Source organism: Culex pipiens, chromosome 1 (genome assembly GCF_016801865.2).
Source record: "Culex pipiens pallens isolate TS chromosome 1, TS_CPP_V2, whole genome shotgun sequence".
NCBI lineage: Eukaryota > Metazoa > Arthropoda > Insecta > Diptera > Culicidae > Culex > Culex pipiens.
In genome coordinates this window covers 21,884,248-21,901,596 of record NC_068937.1, presented here as the reverse complement: position 1 = coordinate 21,901,596, position 17,349 = coordinate 21,884,248, and the positions used below count along the sequence as shown (strand labels likewise).

General features: G+C 43.2%; 1 protein-coding gene and 1 pseudogene across 1 annotated transcript; one reads left to right on the top strand and one right to left on the bottom strand.

The window, feature by feature from the left end:
* The first annotated feature begins 5,126 nt into the window (after positions 1 to 5,126).
* LOC120420236 (uncharacterized) lies at positions 5,127 to 6,108 on the top strand (annotated as a pseudogene).
* Positions 6,109 to 14,714: 8,606 nt separating this feature from the next.
* On the bottom strand, positions 14,715 to 16,049 carry LOC120420215 (uncharacterized). The gene is made up of 2 exons (XM_039583203.2): positions 15,550 to 16,049; positions 14,715 to 15,484 (listed from the first exon to the last, which is right to left on the bottom strand). The coding sequence occupies exons 1-2, from the start codon at positions 15,754 to 15,756 to the stop codon at positions 14,789 to 14,791; spliced, it is 903 nt and encodes a 300-aa protein (XP_039439137.1). The 5' UTR covers positions 15,757 to 16,049; the 3' UTR covers positions 14,715 to 14,788.
* Positions 16,050 to 17,349: the final 1,300 nt, after the last annotated feature.

The following is a 17,349-nucleotide window of genomic DNA, read 5'->3' as shown; positions in this document are numbered from 1 at the left end:
ACGGAAAGTAGAGGCGATTGAGGAAAAGAGAGACACGACAGCGTAGAGAGAAGAGGAGGCAGAGGGAAGACGTAGCAGACGGGCGAGGAGGAGATCGAGAAGGACAAGACACGAAGTAACGGAAGAGGAGGGTAGGATGAGGCCAGAGGAAGACGAAGGGAGACAGAGAAGAGAAGCGGTAGGCGAGGAAGAGAGGCCGGGGAGGGCGGAAGCGCGGGCGGAACCGATGCTTATCAGAGGCGGGGGAGCAGCGTAGTAGACGAGTCGAGACGTGAGGCGCGGGGGGGAGCGTAGCAAAAAGTGCCAGAGAGGAGAAGAAGGAAGAGAAAGTGACGAGAGACAGAGCCGGAGGTAGGAGGCCGAGGCTCAGAAAGCGTAGAGTAGTAAACAGAAGTCAGAGCGCGAAGATGGCAGTAGTAAAAGCAGAGTAGTAGCGGCGTCAAAGAGGGACAAGACTAGCAAGGAGAGGAGCTAAGAGTGTGCAGAGAGAGAAGGCAGTCCGAGGAGGAGACGGAAGAGGAGAGGAAGAAGTAGAAGAGGAACAGCAACAGGCAGCAGAGAGACATAGAACAGGAGAAGAGTAAGCGACGAGAGAGAGAGAGGAGGACGGAAGAGGAAAGAAGAGAAGAGAGAAGTAGAATTGGAGAAGCAATAGAGCGTAGAGAGACTAAGAAGAAGGGACAGACGAGCGAAGAGGCGGAGGATAGGTAGCAGTCCAGAAGGGGAGGAGAAAGAGGAGAGTGAGGAGAAGTGGCGAGAAAGAGGTCGAGAGTTAGAGAGACGAGAGATCGGCGGGCGAGGAGGCGCCACCGAGTAGACGCAGACCAGAGAAACCAGAAACGGAGACGTAGCGTACGGCTCAGCGGAGAAGACAGCCCCCCACGCGCGAGAGGGCCGAAAGAGCGACGGAGTTTCGCCAGCAAGCGGTGGTACCGTAGCGTTTAAGAGTAAGAGAACGATAGTGAGAGGAATAGAGAGTAGCAGGGTAGACGAAAGGGACGAGTAGAGCGCACGAGGAGGTAAGAGGAGTAGCCGGCTAGGTAGACGAGGAGAGAGGCCGTTGACGGTAAAGAGAGCGAATAGGTAGGATCCGGAGAAGATCGGATGGAGAGAGAGAGGGCTAGAAAGGTAGGAGGGTAGAGGCGAAAAGATAATAGAGATAGACGAGGGTAAGAGCGGAGAGGAAGAATCGGTAGGAGCAGGAGTAAGAAGTACAAGAGGGTTCAGAGGTACAGACGAGAGCGAGAGATAAGAGGGCTAGCGAGAGACGAGGAAAAGAGAGGTGAGCGGTCGTCAAAACGGGGGGGAGAGTAAGGGGCGTCGGAGAGTAGTGATAGGAGCAGCAGGCGAAAGTAGATAGGAGATAGAGAGCGAGAGCGCGAGAGAGAAGAGTAGACGGAAAAGGAGAGAGAGCGAGGATTAAGCGGTAGCCAGGAGAGTAGAGAGGTGGAGCGAGAGACACAAGGAGGACGAGAGAGGAGAGTAGAGCTGTAAGAAAAGAGTAGGAAAAAGAAGGAAGAGACGGTAGTAGAGCGGAGAGAGTGTAGCGAAGTAGGCAGAAGCCGAGGAATTTACGGAAGAGAAGGGGAGATCGTCGGAGAAGGAGCGGCGAAGGCAAAATAGGAGGGGAACGCGATTAGCGCCGCAGGCATAGAACCGAGAGAGAGAAGGAGATCAGCGAGCGGAAAGAGGAGCAGAGGAGAAGGAGAAGCAAGTGAGGAAAGGAGAGACGGAGCGAGGCAGAAAAGAGCAGAGAGAGTAGTAGAGGAAAAGGTAGAAAGAAAGCTAAATAGAGATTAGGAAGAGAGAGACCAGAACAGAAGGAGTAGGTTGAAGAAGAGCGTAGCATAAGAGGACCATAGTAAGAGGCTAGAAGCCGAGGCGAGTCGCGCGAAGCAGAGCGAGGGGCAGTAAGCGGCGGAGTGAAGAGGGGAAGGCGCGAGAGGAGAGAGTAATAGTAATAGTTACAGGGGAAGAGAGAGAACGAAAAGCGGCGTTGGCTAGAAAGCCTAGGAGAAGAGCAGAAAACGCGGAGGCAAAACGCGGGCAGGCGCCCGAGGCGGAGAGAGCGTAATAGACGAGGAGGGCGTCGGAGCGCGAAGCCGAGAGCGGAGCAGGCCACGCCGAGTAAAGAGAGAGTAGAGAGCGGGGCAAGGGAGGCATTAAGCGAGCAGCCGCGCGCAAAGGAGTGTCGAAACGAGCGGAGCAGAAGATCGAGAGAGAGGGAGACAAAAAGAGAGAGCGAGGAGAGGAGGAGGAGCAGAGCGAGCGGGAATATAGAATTCCTACCAGAGAGAAGACGACGAGAAGAAAACGTGAGTCAGAGAGAGACAGGCATAGTCAGAAATAAAGGAGAGGAGACGCGGGCGCGGGCGGTGAGTATGCAGAGTGAGCGCCGAGAGCGGATATGAGGGAGGAGAGACAGTGAGAGAATGTAGAGGAACCGACCCGTTAGTAAAGCGCAGGTATCTAAGGGGTACGCAGTTCGTTGAGGCTGTAGCGAGTAGCGGAGGGGCGCAGTGGAGAGAGAAAGTAGGAGAAGTAAAAGAGAAGAGAGTCCTACAGAATGCGAAGCGCGGGCCGTAAGCCTACGTCGGAGATCTAGCGCGCGGAGGGGCGCGGGGAACAGAGAGGCGGCGAAGAGGGACCGTAAGAATTAAGATAAGGAAGAGAGAGAAACAAGAGAAAGAATCCGAGGAGGTGAGTAAGTCAAGAGAACGAGAGCGAGTTGGGAGAAGCGCAGGGAGAGAGCGGAGGAGAGTATAGGCGAGGAATTGAGCAGAGGAGAAGCAAGCCGTTAGAGAGAGAGGAAAGAGAAATTAGAGGGTATCGAGCAGAGAGCAGGGACTTACGGGGGAGAGGGAAGTAGAAGAGAAGAGAGGTAGAGAGGGGACGGTAGAGCGAGCGAGAGTAAGCGGGGGGCACTAGAAGTAGCGAGAAAGAAGAGAAGGAGTGGCGAAAGAGCGCGCGCCGAGAGGGGTGGAGGATAAGATAGGAGAGACCACGCTGAGGGAGGCGAGTTGGGAGAGGGAGAGAGAAGAGAAGAGAAGAAGGGAGTGGAGGCCGTACGAAGAGAGCGAAGCGACGTCGCGTACAGAACGACGAAGCGAGCCTAAGCGAGGAAAAGGAAGCCTACGGAAGAAGCGGTATAGAAGCCGGCAAGTAGACGTTCACGAGGATTGGAGTAGAAGGAAGGGCTAAGGAGTCGAGCGAGCAGCGGGGATTAGCGAGGTATCAAGAGACGAGCGAGAGAGAAGAGTAGCAAGAGGGCAGAATAAGAAGAAGGTAGTTTAGCGCGAGAGTTTAGAGACGAAAAGAGAGGCTGAAAACGGAAGAGGAAAAACGAGGACGAGGATAAGAAAGGCTCGCAGCGGGGTGAGCGTTGGATAAGAGGAAAGACCGGAGCCGAATAAATCGAGTGCAGGGTAGGAGGAGAGGGAAGGATGAGCAAGACGGGGGAAAGCAAGAATTGGGGAGGAATCGGAAGAAGAGGAGAGGAGGAGGAGGCTAGAGGAGAAGAGAAGGAGGTAGAGACGCGGGAGGAAGGAGAGTAGTTAAAAGAGGAGGAAAGAGAGTCAATAGAGTAGTAGAGGCGAAAAGAGAGGAAGGAGGAAAAGAGTTGAGAGGGCCGAAGAGAGAGGAGCGAGCGCGAGAGAGGTTGAGATAGAAGAAAGATCGAAAGTGGAGAAGATCGACGACAGAGAAGGAAGAGAGGAGGGCAGAGAAGAAGAGCGCATAGTTAAGAGTATATACGGAGGTGCAGAGAGGTACGTAAGCGAGAGAGGGAAGCGAGTAGATAAGGAGAGAGAGGAGGTCGGAGAGAAGAGGGGAAAGCAGAAGGAGCAAGAAGGAGAGCACAGTCGGCTAAAGGGAAACGAAGAGAGGAAGCGCGAGGAAGGTAGTCCGGAGAGTAGAGGAGGATCGCGCGAGTAGAGGTAGAAGAGGACAGAAGCATTGGAGCAGAGACGAAGAAGAGAGGAAAGCGCGAAAAAGGGAAGGTCGCGAGCAGAAAGGAGCTGATCGAAGAGAAAGAGAAGGCACGTACAGAGAGCGAGAGAGAGCCAGGAAGCGGAGGAGAAGGATAGAGTGAGAAAGAGAAAGGACTATAGGAGGAATCCGAGTAAGAGAGAAATGTGAGAGAAGCGGAGAATAGAGGAAGGAGGCAGAAGAAAGAAGCGAGATCTAGAAGGCGAAGGTAGGGAGTAAGAAGAAGTACAGAGCGGAGCGAAAGGAGGGAGAGGAGGGAGGCAGAAAAGGAGAAACGAGAGGTTAAAGAGGCGAGCCGAGGGAAAGACGAGCAAGAAAGATAAGTTAACGCAGGAGAGAGAGAGAGTAGCGAGAAGAGAGAGAGCCGAGAACAAGGAGGAGTTAGTAAGAGAGAGCGAGAGAAAAAGGAGAGCGCGGCGAAGAGACGAGAAGGGGGGAGTAGCGCGGAAAGAAAGAGAGGGAAGAGAGAGAGGGAGAGTAGGAGGTAGGATAAGAGAGAGAGTTACAGAGAGAAAGACGGTCCGAACAAGCGAAGAGACCCGAAGGGAGAGAGAGCGCGTAGAAGGCGCGCTGCGCGCTGCTCTCACAGAGCCACCAGACGGGGAGCTTGAGGAAAGACGAGGCGGAGACGAAAACGAGAGAGAGGAGAGGTAAGAGAGATGTTAAGAGTGTAGCAAAAGTAGCAATATAAAAAAAGAGATAGGTGAGAAAAGAGAAGTGAGAAAGAAGTAGTTAGAGAAAGCCGAGGCCGACGTGCAGAAGAGAGAAAAAGAGGGACAGTTAGCGATTATATAGTAGACCGGTAGAAGCAGAGAAGACATAGAAGTGACGGAGTAAGGGAGGAGAGGTAAGAGACGTAAGGAGCTACAGACAGAGACGGACCTCGGCGTGCGCAGTGAAAGAAAAGCGGCGTAGAGACACGAGTAAGATAGTAGAAAGCGAAGAGGAGAGCGAGAAGGCGAGCGGGGCACAACCGCGAGTGACGAGCTCGCGAAGGAGACGCAGCGGACGCTGTTCGTATAGGAGCGAGGGTAGAATCTCGGAGGAAAAAAAAGAAAGGAGAGGAGACGATACATAGAGAAGCAAGCGAGGATAGAGCGTAAATCAGAGAAAGAGGGACGATAGAGAGAGAAGGCGCAATGAGGGAAGGAAGAGTAAGAGTAAAAAGGCGCACGCGAAGAGAGTATACAGCTTCAGGTCAAGAGGTAGAAGTAAGAAGAGGGAGAGAGAGAATAGTTTTGAGGGGTTCATAGGAGAGGCCGGAGGAAGGAGAAGAACAGAGAGGGAAGAGGAAGACAGAGGGAGTAAGTAAGAATTAGAAGAAACGGCAGGCGAGAAGGCAAGAATAGAGAGTGGACCTAGTAGAGTCGAGGGAAGGAGCCGAGGAGGGGGCAAGAGTAGGGGGCAAAGGAAGCAGTAGAGAAAGAGAGGGAAGGCAAGGAGGGAGAAGAGGAGAGTAGGCGGAGAGGGAGAGAAAAGCGGAGAGAGGAGGACGAGTAGCAAGATAGAGAGGTAAAGTCGACGAGGGAACAGAAGATGAGTGAGAGGCGTAGAGAGGCGGAAGTTGCCCGAAGGCCGAGATGAAGAGATAATGCCGGATAGAGCGGAGAGATGAGATGGAGACGAGAGAGGAAGATCGCAACAAGAGAGAAGTAGAGAGTGAAGGTTAGGGAGCCAGTGGCAGAGAGAAGGTGAGAGAAGGGAAAGAGAAGAACGATACAAAAATGAACGGAGCAGTGAGGAGAGGCAAGAAAGGGAAGAAAACGGAAGAGAGTAGGCTAGATATTCAAAGCAGTAGAGACCGAAGGCAGAGAGCAGAACGTGAAGTTAGAGAAGAGGGAGAATCGAGAGGAGAGTAGGAGTACGGAGTCAGGACGAGAGAGAGAATTAAGAGCGTGAGAGAGTAACGAGCAGAGCGGGAGTGAGTAGGGAGAGACTAGAGGAGTAGGAGGGAGAAGTGGAGGGAAGGAGAGCAAGAGGACGAGAGGAGGAGAAGCAGAGGAAAAGAAGAGGAGTAGAGGAGACGAACGCGCGAAAGGAAGCGAGCTAGCGAGAAGGAGAAGAGAGAGGGAGGAAGGAGAGAAGAAGGAGAGGCGCGTATCCGAGAAAGAGCTAGAGTAAGGAAGAGAGGGAGAAGTCCAAGAAAGATAGGCACAGGACGCGAGAGCAATAGCAGAACAGAGTAAGCGGAAAGAAGAAAGAAAAGTGAAACGATTAGGAGCGAAGAGGACAGAGAGAAGAAGCAAAAGAGCGAGGATTAGAAAGAGACAGAGGAGGAGCGAGGAGAAAGGCATGAGAGGGCGTAGAGAGAGAGAATGAGGCAGAGGAGAAGAAACGGAGCGACGAGACGAGATTAGTAGAAGCGAGAGGCAGAGAAAGAAGAAAGGGTAGGAAGAGTTAAAGAGACAGTAATAGAGAGAGGAGAGGAGAGCCATTGGCGATAGCAAAGTGAAGAATTCGGCGAAAGGGCGGAGAAGAGGGTGGAGATAGGCGGTTAGGGTGACACCGAGGAGGAGAAGGCCGAGATCGCGCGGAGAGCAGAGGGCGGCGACGGAGGCGAGAGAAGTGGAGAAAACGAGACGAGGAGGAGTGGTTAGTGTGTACGCATTAAGGAGGTCGTAAAGCGTAGAGACTCAGCGGCAGAGAGAAGTGAGTAGGGAACGGAGACGCGAAGGTGAGGCACCGATAGGAATAGGGAATGAGCGCGGAGCATCGTCGCGCGGCGACAAACTCTTGAGGCTGGCGTCGCTCGAGGCGCCCCGAGCGCGGCGGTACGGGAGGTTCGCTGAAGCACGCTGCGCGGCCCGGCGGAGAGCCGACGCGGAGGCGGCGAGGTCGTCGGCTAGGACGAGGGGTAAGGCTAGCGGGTAAAGAGAAGAGTCGTGAGAGAGAATAAGAAGGGGGTAAGGAGAAGCTGAAAGCATAGAGTAGCGGAGGCGAGGCGCGTGCATCGGAGAGGGGTAAAGCGAGATAGAGCGAGAGAGCGAAGTAGCAGAAATTGAGACGAGCGAGGATCGGATCGAGGACGTAATGGAATAGAGAAGAGAAGAACAGAGCACGAAGCCCGGATAAGCAGCGAAGCAGAGGACCGAGAGGCGTTGCGTAGAGCGCTCGACGGTAGGGAGTACAGGCGACGGCGACAACGCGAGAAGGAGTAGCCGCGAGCCGCGTCGCCCAGCGCGCACGAGGCGGGGAGCGAAGGAGCGCTCGGCGTCGCTCGCTCTCCTCCCTCCTTTCTTCTCCTCTACTCTCTCTCCTCCTTCTACTATCCCCTTCTCTCTCCCTGTTACTCTCTCTTCATGCTCTCTCAGCTTCCTCTACTTCCCTCTCTTTTCTTCTCTTCTCTCTCTCTCTCTAACCTTCCACTCTCTCTGTCCTTCCCTGCCCTCTCTCTCCTACTCTTTGCTCTCGCTCTCTCCTGATGTCGCCTCCGTGGGAATTGATTTACGGGCTTTGAGGAGCCTACTTTGATTGTGGTTTCGTTGGTGGTCAGCGTTTTTTTTTCGAACTTTCTGGAGTTTTTTTTGAAAAGGTCCAATAAACCAAATTTCCAGTTTTTGCTTTTTGGGTGTTTTTAGAACCGCCTTGAGTCAGGGGTATTGAAAAACACCCAAAAAGCAAAAACTGAAAATTTGGTTTATTGATCCTTTTCAAAAAAAAACTCCAGCTTTGAACAAAATTTGTTTAAACCCAAATTTGAGTTTGGTTTGACAAGCGTGTAATCGTGCAGCTTTCTGTCAAATTTTGACATTTGCACAAATGTCAATTATTATTGAACGAAATTTCACCAAATTCGACCAAAAATGTGTTTTTGTTGTTGTTATCACTATTGGAGTGACAGGGAGTACTGCTGACCAGCCTACTTTGGTGGCCGCCCCCCTCCACCAACTCGTTGGGGCTATTGTCAATTTCCTTCCGCCGGAAGTTGGGATTATGTAAATTGGCGGTGGCGGCCGCCTGCTGCGTTGGAGTTCGGTTTGCGGGAATAACCGGGATGATTTTTGAGGAGGGAAAATAAAAATGGCCAAGATATTTTTCCATGAAACGGGAAAAGGGTTAGCACAATTTTTTTTAGGGGGAAGGATTATCTATGGAAACTATAGAAAAGGATCAATATTGGGGACCAAACTAGGGCTATTCAATTTAGAGTGATGTAGTCATGGTGAGAAAAGGTACCGTAAAACGGGGTGACTTTGGCAGGTTTGCTATGTTTACGCAAAATGAGGAGTACAAATGAAATACGTTGGAATTGTTTAGTACCTCAAAAAGAACTTTTTATAAAATTTTGAAAAGTTTAAAAAGTTTGTCAACTAAATGTTCGTTAAGAAAATGTTGATGAAAGTCATTATTTTAAACTTCTCAAAGTGTCATGATTTTCTCAATGAACATGATTTTGAATCGGAAAACGGAATTCATTTTCGGATTCTTTGGACAATTTTCCATTAGGAGAAGGATAAATAAGTTTTTAAATAATAAATAATATGTGTTTTTAAAACACAATTACAAAAAAAAATAAAAAAAAAATCACTCACTTTTTGGGTAAATTCTACTTGAGTATGGTTAAAAATTACCCATAATTCGTGAAATTCTACCAGAATAAGTAAAAAGCAAACTTCCCTGAACTCATTCCTGACTAAGTTTGAGAAAATCTGTGAGTAAAAATAATTCAAAAAATGAGTAATTTGAACTAAGCGAACTTTTTTTTTCAAATTCAGCTAAATAACAGAGATTTTGTCAAAATCGTAAACAAAAGTAAGACCAGCAACACAAGTGACGCGAAATTGCTTTTTCTTCTTCTTTTCTTATATTACTGAGTGGTAATATTGAGTTACGATGACGCCACAAACCAAACCACGGCTACTAAAACGTAATTCAACACCTGTCATATAAATGTCCGATAAGAGTTCGTAACAATGAATGAAGAAAGTCTTATCAGATAATGCCTGACGAAAATCAAGTGCATCGCAGAACCCAATCGATTGAGTGCACTTTGTTTACTACTTTGTTTTGGTTTTGGTTTTGGTTTTGGTTTTGGTTTTGGTTTTGGTTTTGGTTTTGGTTTTGGTTTTGGTTTTGGTTTTGGTTTTGGTTTTGGTTTTGGTTTTGGTTTTGGTTTTGGTTTTGGTTTTGGTTTTGGTTTTGGTTTTGGTTTTGGTTTTGGTTTTGGTTTTGGTTTTGGTTTTGGTTTTGGTTTTGGTTTTGGTTTTGGTTTTGGTTTTGGTTTTGGTTTTGGTTTTGGTTTTGGTTTTGGTTTTGGTTTTGGTTTTGGTTTTGGTTTTGGTTTTGGTTTTGGTTTTGGTTTTGGTTTTGGTTTTGGTTTTGGTTTTGGTTTTGGTTTTGGTTTTGGTTTTGGTTTTGGTTTTGGTTTTGGTTTTGGTTTTGGTTTTGGTTTTGGTTTTGGTTTTGGTTTTGGTTTTGGTTTTGGTTTTGGTTTTGGTTTTGGTTTTGGTTTTGGTTTTGGTTTTGGTTTTGGTTTTGGTTTTGGTTTTGGTTTTGGTTTTGGTTTTGGTTTTGGTTTTGGTTTTGGTTTTGGTTTTGGTTTTGGTTTTGGTTTTGGTTTTGGTTTTGGTTTTGGTTTTGGTTTTGGTTTTGGTTTTGGTTTTGGTTTTGGTTTTGGTTTTGGTTTTGGTTTTGGTTTTGGTTTTGGTTTTGGTTTTGGTTTTGGTTTTGGTTTTGGTTTTGGTTTTGGTTTTGGTTTTGGTTTTGGTTTTGGTTTTGGTTTTGGTTTTGGTTTTGGTTTTGGTTTTGGTTTTGGTTTTGGTTTTGGTTTTGGTTTTGGTTTTGGTTTTGGTTTTGGTTTTGGTTTTGGTTTTGGTTTTGGTTTTGGTTTTGGTTTTGGTTTTGGTTTTGGTTTTGGTTTTGGTTTTGGTTTTGGTTTTGGTTTTGGTTTTGGTTTTGGTTTTGGTTTTGGTTTTGGTTTTGGTTTTGGTTTTGGTTTTGGTTTTGGTTTTGGTTTTGGTTTTGGTTTTGGTTTTGGTTTTGGTTTTGGTTTTGGTTTTTGTTTTGGTTTTGGTTTTGGTTTTGGTTTTGGTTTTGGTTTTGGTTTTGGTTTTGGTTTTGGTTTTGGTTTTGGTTTTGGTTTTGGTTTTGGTTTTGGTTTTGGTTTTGGTTTTGGTTTTGGTTTTGGTTTTGGTTTTGGTTTTGGTTTTGGTTTTGGTTTTGGTTTTGGTTTTGGTTTTGGTTTTGGTTTTGGTTTTGGTTTTGGTTTTGGTTTTGGTTTTGGTTTTGGTTTTGGTTTTGGTTTTGGTTTTGGTTTTGGTTTTGGTTTTGGTTTTGGTTTTGGTTTTGGTTTTGGTTTTGGTTTTGGTTTTGGTTTTGGTTTTGGTTTTGGTTTTGGTTTTGGTTTTGGTTTTGGTTTTGGTTTTGGTTTTGGTTTTGGTTTAGGGTTTTGGTTTTGGTTTTGGTTTTGGTTTTGGTTTTGGTTTTGGTTTTGGTCGAAAAAAACAAAATTTCGAAAAAAAATGTTAGACAACTTAACGAATCCCAGAAAAAATAGAGAAATCCTCAAACAATAAACCAACTCCCCTGTTCGAGGCAACCGTCGTCAGACGCCCAAATTAGCTGCCATTATGCAAATGGCGCAAAAATAAACTACACAACTCTTTCCCATCAAAACAAAAAAAACAAAAAAAAAATCGCAGCCATCATAACGAGCCAACGTGAAAGTAAAAGTGTGGTGAGAGCCAAAAATCACTGCGCCCGAAAGCTCGGCAACGTGTACCACATCAGCCCTAGCTTGTTGCAACCATTCTAGGGGGAGGGGGTAGAACCAGAGATAATCCTCCTTCGCTCTTTTAAGATTCACTCCTACTCTAGCACGAGACGCGATAAAAAGAGGCGATGTGCATTTTCTCCCTTTTTTCGAGTTTTTCTTGAAAAAGAAAGCTTCGAAAACGCTTCAAACTTACGCCTCAGAGGGCGGTGAATTTGGGGGTGGGATTGGCCCAATTTTTGGTGCCCTTTTGGTTTGTTTTGTCTTGCTGTGTAGTGAACGTACGTGGCCGCGCCCGAAAGTTATGCAACACGAGCGACAGCAATCCGATCGGTGAAGAGACGACGACGCGGCAACAGATAAATTGAGGCGTTTTATTGAAAGCTGAAGAGAAGGGGCGCACAGTGGATCCTCTTCGAACAAAGGTGTGACAAAATTTTGGGCACCTGAATTCAAAAAAACACATTTATTTTTTCATGAAATAAAATCTAAGTACATTAGGGTGGTTCATAAATATTTATTTTTCAAATATTTTTTTTAATTGCTGAAATTGTATTTTTTTATATCAATAGTAGCTTGGAATTTTGATTGTATGTGTGTGTGAGTGTAAATCTTAACAAATAAAATGTTAGGGTGGTACCATATCACAATGATCCATAACCGACATTTTGTTAAACCAAATTAGTAGATACCACACTTTTAAATAACAACTTTGTTATCTTCCGAAAAGTTGATCAGGATCAGTACAGTAGTAACGTTAGGGTGGTCCAGTTAATAGGGTGTTCCAAATTTTGTGTATTTGAGGAAAAGTGTTATTTGGCTTCTATGAGATTATCATAACATTTTAACTGTGCACATTTTAGTAGTATCTGTAGTTTAGGTAGAAAAAGATCAGAAGACATTTCTAGAGTTTTTTTAAAGGTCCATATGAAACACATTAAAGGACCTTTAAAAAACTCTAGATTTTTGTTGAGGCCAACGAAAACTTCATTTCAAGTTTTTATCTCGTCCCCCTTTCGAATATTCTCCAAATACTAGGGTGCAAAACAAAGATAAACCTACAAAATTAATAAATCATTAACTTTTTAACGTGATACATTTTAATTAAAAAAGCTGAGAATAAAGCTTTGAATTTTATTTTTTTTTAATTTCCCATCTTCCCTCTTCTCTTCATCCACGACTAGAGCCAAGGTCTGCTCTGCTTTTTATGTACTAAGCTGCACATAAAAATATGTTAGGTAAAAACTGCTTTTAGGAAGACTTTTTGGAAGATTTTTTGGGACAGTTGAAAAAAAATCTTGCATGGTTAGGATTCCCACAAGAAAATATATCGTACCAAAAAAAAGTATGTAGGGGAGAGTGGGGAGACTTGATCCCCTTTTTTTGTATCGCACATAACTCTGCCAATTTCTCACAAAACTATGAACTTTTTGCATGAATTGAAAGCTTACACATTCAACTTTGTTTGGCTGATCAGGGTATTTTATCAGAAAAACTCTTCGAATCATGCCAAGCGTTTTAAAAAAATATTTTAAACCGGCATTTTTAAAATGTTGGGGGTAATTTGATCCCCCTTTCAACATTTTGAAGAAATCTTAAGCAAAATGTTTCTTATTCATCCAAACTTTTAATTTTCTATAAGATACAGCAATTTCACATTAAACCTGTACGTTTGTGTTCAAAATATAACAAGTTTAGCATGTATAATATTTAAAACTTAAAATTTTCTTTTTTAGACCAAAATTGAGCATGTTTACAAAAGCTGGTAATTTTTGTTTACAAAACTTTTGAAAAATGGTTCAAACTGCAGTTAGTTATGTACAACTATACTAAAGGAAACTATGTACGAAAACCCAGCCCAATTATTTAATCTTGAGGCTGATTCCAGTGACTGTAAAAAATGCAGGGATCAAGTCTCCCTAAACGCACTTTTTTAAACAATTGATTGTAAAAATAGTATGACGATAAATTTAACGTCAAATGCGTAAGGGGTTTGAAGTTGAAATGTTTATCAAACAATTCATATATAAAAATATTTTTTTGAATAATTTTTTAGTGTTTTCTATACTTAACAAAACAAAGAAAAAAGATCTCTTGGAAGTTTTTTGCAGCACTTTTTAGAAAAATGTATGTAACTCAATCTAAAAAATTTTTATTTTTTTTCTTCGTTTTCTAAAATGAGTTTTAGTCAATTTCGCACAACTTTCTAGAACAAAGCTAATTTACACTAAGTACACTAAGAAATCCAAAATCCAGTATAATATGAAGAAAGATCATAAGGCAAGTGCCATATCTGACTTTTTGATCCGATTCGTGAATAGAGTAGAGTAGATCCACTTTGACTTTTTTAGAAACATGCTAATTTTGATCTTTCGAGCAAGTATGAGCAAAATTTGCAATACACAGTCTGAAAGTACATTAAATTTCACGCCAGAAACTGCATACGCGACTTTGGTCACACCCATACAAAATTTTTCCTGAAGGGTTGAAATTCGAAAAAATCTTGAAAATAGTTAATGCTTTCTTTCGTTTGAATAGCTAAACAGGGGGGAGGGGTCAATCGAAATTCCAAGAACAGTAAAATTAACAACTTTTAAATACCTTTCGAATGCAGCCAGAAGAATCAATAACAGTAGGCTACTCCGGTTTGTCACGAAGTTTGACATCTTGGCCAATCTTAACCTGGGTTCTGGAACATGGGTCATGTGGTCAATTCAGTATTGTATCATAGAAAAACAAATTGTATCGATATTTAGCCACGCGAGACTCTTACTGAACCCGCCGGAACAATAATTCCGGTGAAAATCCGACAATATCTCGGTTCCCAATTGTCCGAACTCGCTGTCATTTACACAAGAAAATCCTGGTTGGACTTGGGAACCAAAATGGAGATGGAAGTGACCAGCAATTAGCTAGGGCTTAAATTACGTTTAAAATCCGGTCACTTCGGCCCTCTTGGTACACCCGAATACACGAACATCCATGCCACATCAATTTGAGAATGTTTCCCAATCAAAACATTTATGAAAAAATCGTTCTTTCCTCATAAAACTCTAGAAAACTATAAAAGAACGCCGTTGATTATCGATAATCAACGCGTTGATCAACGCCGTTTAAATCAACGAGTCCGTTGACGTTGACGATTAAATCAACGATGGCTGCGATTACGATTACGTTTAAATCAACGATCATCGACATCGATGACGTTGATTCAACGATTAACAGCATTGTCATGGCCAAAAAAGTGACCCCGACGAAAATGGTCAAAATTATACCAAAGATCTAAACATATTTAATAAAAGAAAAAATTATAACAGATTGTGTTATGGACACTTAAAAACATTTCCGTTTGTGCGATTTATGGTAATTTTATTTCTAAGTTAGAATACCAAACGAATAACAAATCTTGTTATAAGGAGAGTTTTTGAAATGTATAACATTTCCTCTTATTAGCGTGTTTTTAAACATTTTCAGTATAATATCACTTCAATACCAAATCTTGTTATTTTATCAGAAACTGTTATTAATTTTTCTTCTTGAAGTTGAAGTTCAGGATAAAATGATAACACTTTTTGTTATTTTAACAGGATTTGTTATTGAAATATTATTAATTTTGTTACTACCGTCTGCCCTGGATAGGCCAACTTTACATTTTCTGTTATTTTCTCAAGAATTTTTGTCAAATAAAAAGAAAGGAAAATTTCTTGGCACGGATAAAATTACTTTGTCCAATTTTTATATTTACTAAAAAAAAATTTAAAAAATGTTATCTTTGAAATTACATAAATTCATAATATTTTTCGAGAAAGAAACTTTTTTGGGGAATGGTTTTCTGGGGAACGTGACACAATCAAGTATTTATTTTATTTTTTTGCAGGAATAAAATAGAAACACGTACTATAAAAATAAAAATATTGTTATAAAATATTTCTGGAAGTGTCAAATTTGCCACAGGATTTTATTACTCTAGTTTGATTTCATGTGATCAAGTGTAAAAAAAAGTGAAAAAAAAGAATTGTGTTTTACTTTTTATATTGCCTTTATATTTATTCTACGTAAAATAAGACTACAATTCAATAAAATCACAACTCACAATTGGTAGGATGTTGCCAAATCTTTACATCTATCAATTATACATTTGATATCTTCCAGAGTTGCATCCGACCAAACGTCGTTGTCATTCAACAAAAAGCCATCGAAATTCTCCCCTTTACGCTGAAGAACTTCAAGCACTTCACGCTGTGTTACGTCCATATTGAGTAAATAGACTTTCTCCAAGTTCGGACAGCCTTCCAGCAGTGCTGCCAGCTCTCTGGCCGACATTGTATCCCCCCTCACCTTCAAAACTTTGATGTTGTTTGGGTTGGGATTTTTCGGGTGATTTCCAAACGTACCGATTCGGTCGTAGACTCCGTCCAGCACCAGACAATCAAGCTTTTCCAGCCAGCTTATTTGGGCTATGAAGTCGAACCAATGGTTTAGAACGCAATTTTTTAGTTTAATCGTTTTAAGATATGGAAAATGTTCAAACCAATTGTACCACGACAAACCCGGAATGCTCTGCGCCATATTGTCCAGTTCGAGAACCTCTAAAGGATGAAATTGACTGCTGAAGTTTAACCAATTGTAGCCTCCATAGATTCCGCTCTCTCCGTCGGATTCCATTTTCAGGTGTCTCAACTTTGAAAGTCTCTCGAAAAAGGTGACCATCTGGTGGCTATCTTTCTCCACCTTAATGTGGAGAACTTTCAACTTCCGGAGATGGTTACCAATATCATCCAGATCCTGAAAAAGAAACCAAATTCGCATTTTAGTAACAATTACAATTAAACAGCCTATTGTTTCTTCACCTTCCCCTCCAAAGCTGTCCCAGCGATGCGCAATTCCTCAATTTTTGTATGCTTCTCGTAAAGTTGGCGCAGCATTCCGGGGGTGATTTGGTCCACGCAGACACGTTTAAATTTGTAGCCACCTTTCGACACCAGCCCATCCCAGCTTGCCAGACTTCCGTCGAACTCGAGCGTGGCGGATAGTTTGCCACCGATGTCCATTGCCATTGCAAGATGTGAAATAATGGTCCAAATAAGCGTGAAACTCCTCCCCGAACCTTGTCGAAGCTCCGATAGTGACTAATGGAGAGTTGCTTATTTTTTACTTTTTGCTCAATCTGATTACGATTAGACGCGATAAGAGCGGTGACGCCAGAGTTGCAACCACGATTGGGGAAGAAATGATTTCAAATACATGGAGAAATTTTTCAAGGTTATTTATTACTCTTCGTTTGGCTGAACACAGTTGAGAGTGTAACGCATCATTTCTCGCTACGCACTACCTATATGTTGATTAACCTTGCTGAGAAGATTTGACAACTGACGGCGAAAACGGAAACAATCGGGGGATGCGTTTAATTTTTTGAAAACAATATTTTCGTTCTTGGAGCGTTTTTAGAGATCAATTTTACCATTTTACCAACCGAAAATAATCCGATAAAATTTGCCCATAAAACTAACTTACCTTACTACTTTTTGACAGCTGGAAAACGCGTCTTACCTTTTTAAATCTATCCATCTTGAGCCCAAGCATGTGACAATCCATCATAGTTCGTTTCCCTCCCTCGAAATTTGTTATTAAACTCCCCGTCGTAAATTTCGCTCCCCTCCCCTAAGCTCAGAAATGAAACTACCATCGCTAATGTTATTATCCATGGCAACGCGTGAACAAATATGGACACGTTTTGCGCTGCGTTCCCTTTTTTTGTTACGACCTTGGAGTCCCGAAAAAAATATATGGACGATCTAATTGACAAACAGGAGTTGTGGAATTCCTTCGATCCCATCCATAATTTATGACAACACGTCCCCCCAAATTTGTGACCCTTCTTCGGGAAGCCCATCGTTCATCTTCGCTCCCGAACCTACAAAGTGGGATGACGTAAGCAACGCCGGGGGGTGCCCTCCTCCGGAGGAGGGAAGATCCCGAGCAGACGGAAATAACTTGGGAATAACATTTTTTGATATTTGAAAATACTAGGCCAATAACATTTTACGTTATTTATAACAACATTTGTTATTTGCCGTTATGATTTTTTTGTTATTTGGTTGTTATTGTAATAACAGACTTATAACATTTTCAGTTATTTTTCGAACAAATCTTATTATTTTTTGTTATTTTAACAACTAATCCGATCATCCCAATAACAGTTAGAGGTATTCTTCCATAACAAAAAATGTTATTGCAAAGTTGTTTTGGCATTCAATCAATATCAGACCAATAACAAATTTTGTTAACATAACATAAACTGTTATTAAATCCTTATGCAAAAATGGATTTTTCAAGAAGATTCCATAACATTTTCTGTTATTTTAACAGTATTTGTTATTGAAATGGCATGAATTTTGTTATTACCGTCTGCCCGGGATCCCAATAAAAACGGAGGGTAAATGTGGGGCATTGTGTCTGCGGTTGATGGTAGTAGGCCATGAAACGAGGGATGCTACTGCTGGTGGTGCGGAATGTAAACAAAGCAAGCGGTGGGGGATGTTTTGACAAAAATCTTATTTTTTGTTACCAAAGAATGATTTGTGTAAGTTTCAGTGAGAAAAACATAAACATGAACAAAATCAAACCCAGCAAAAAAGACACACGCAAAG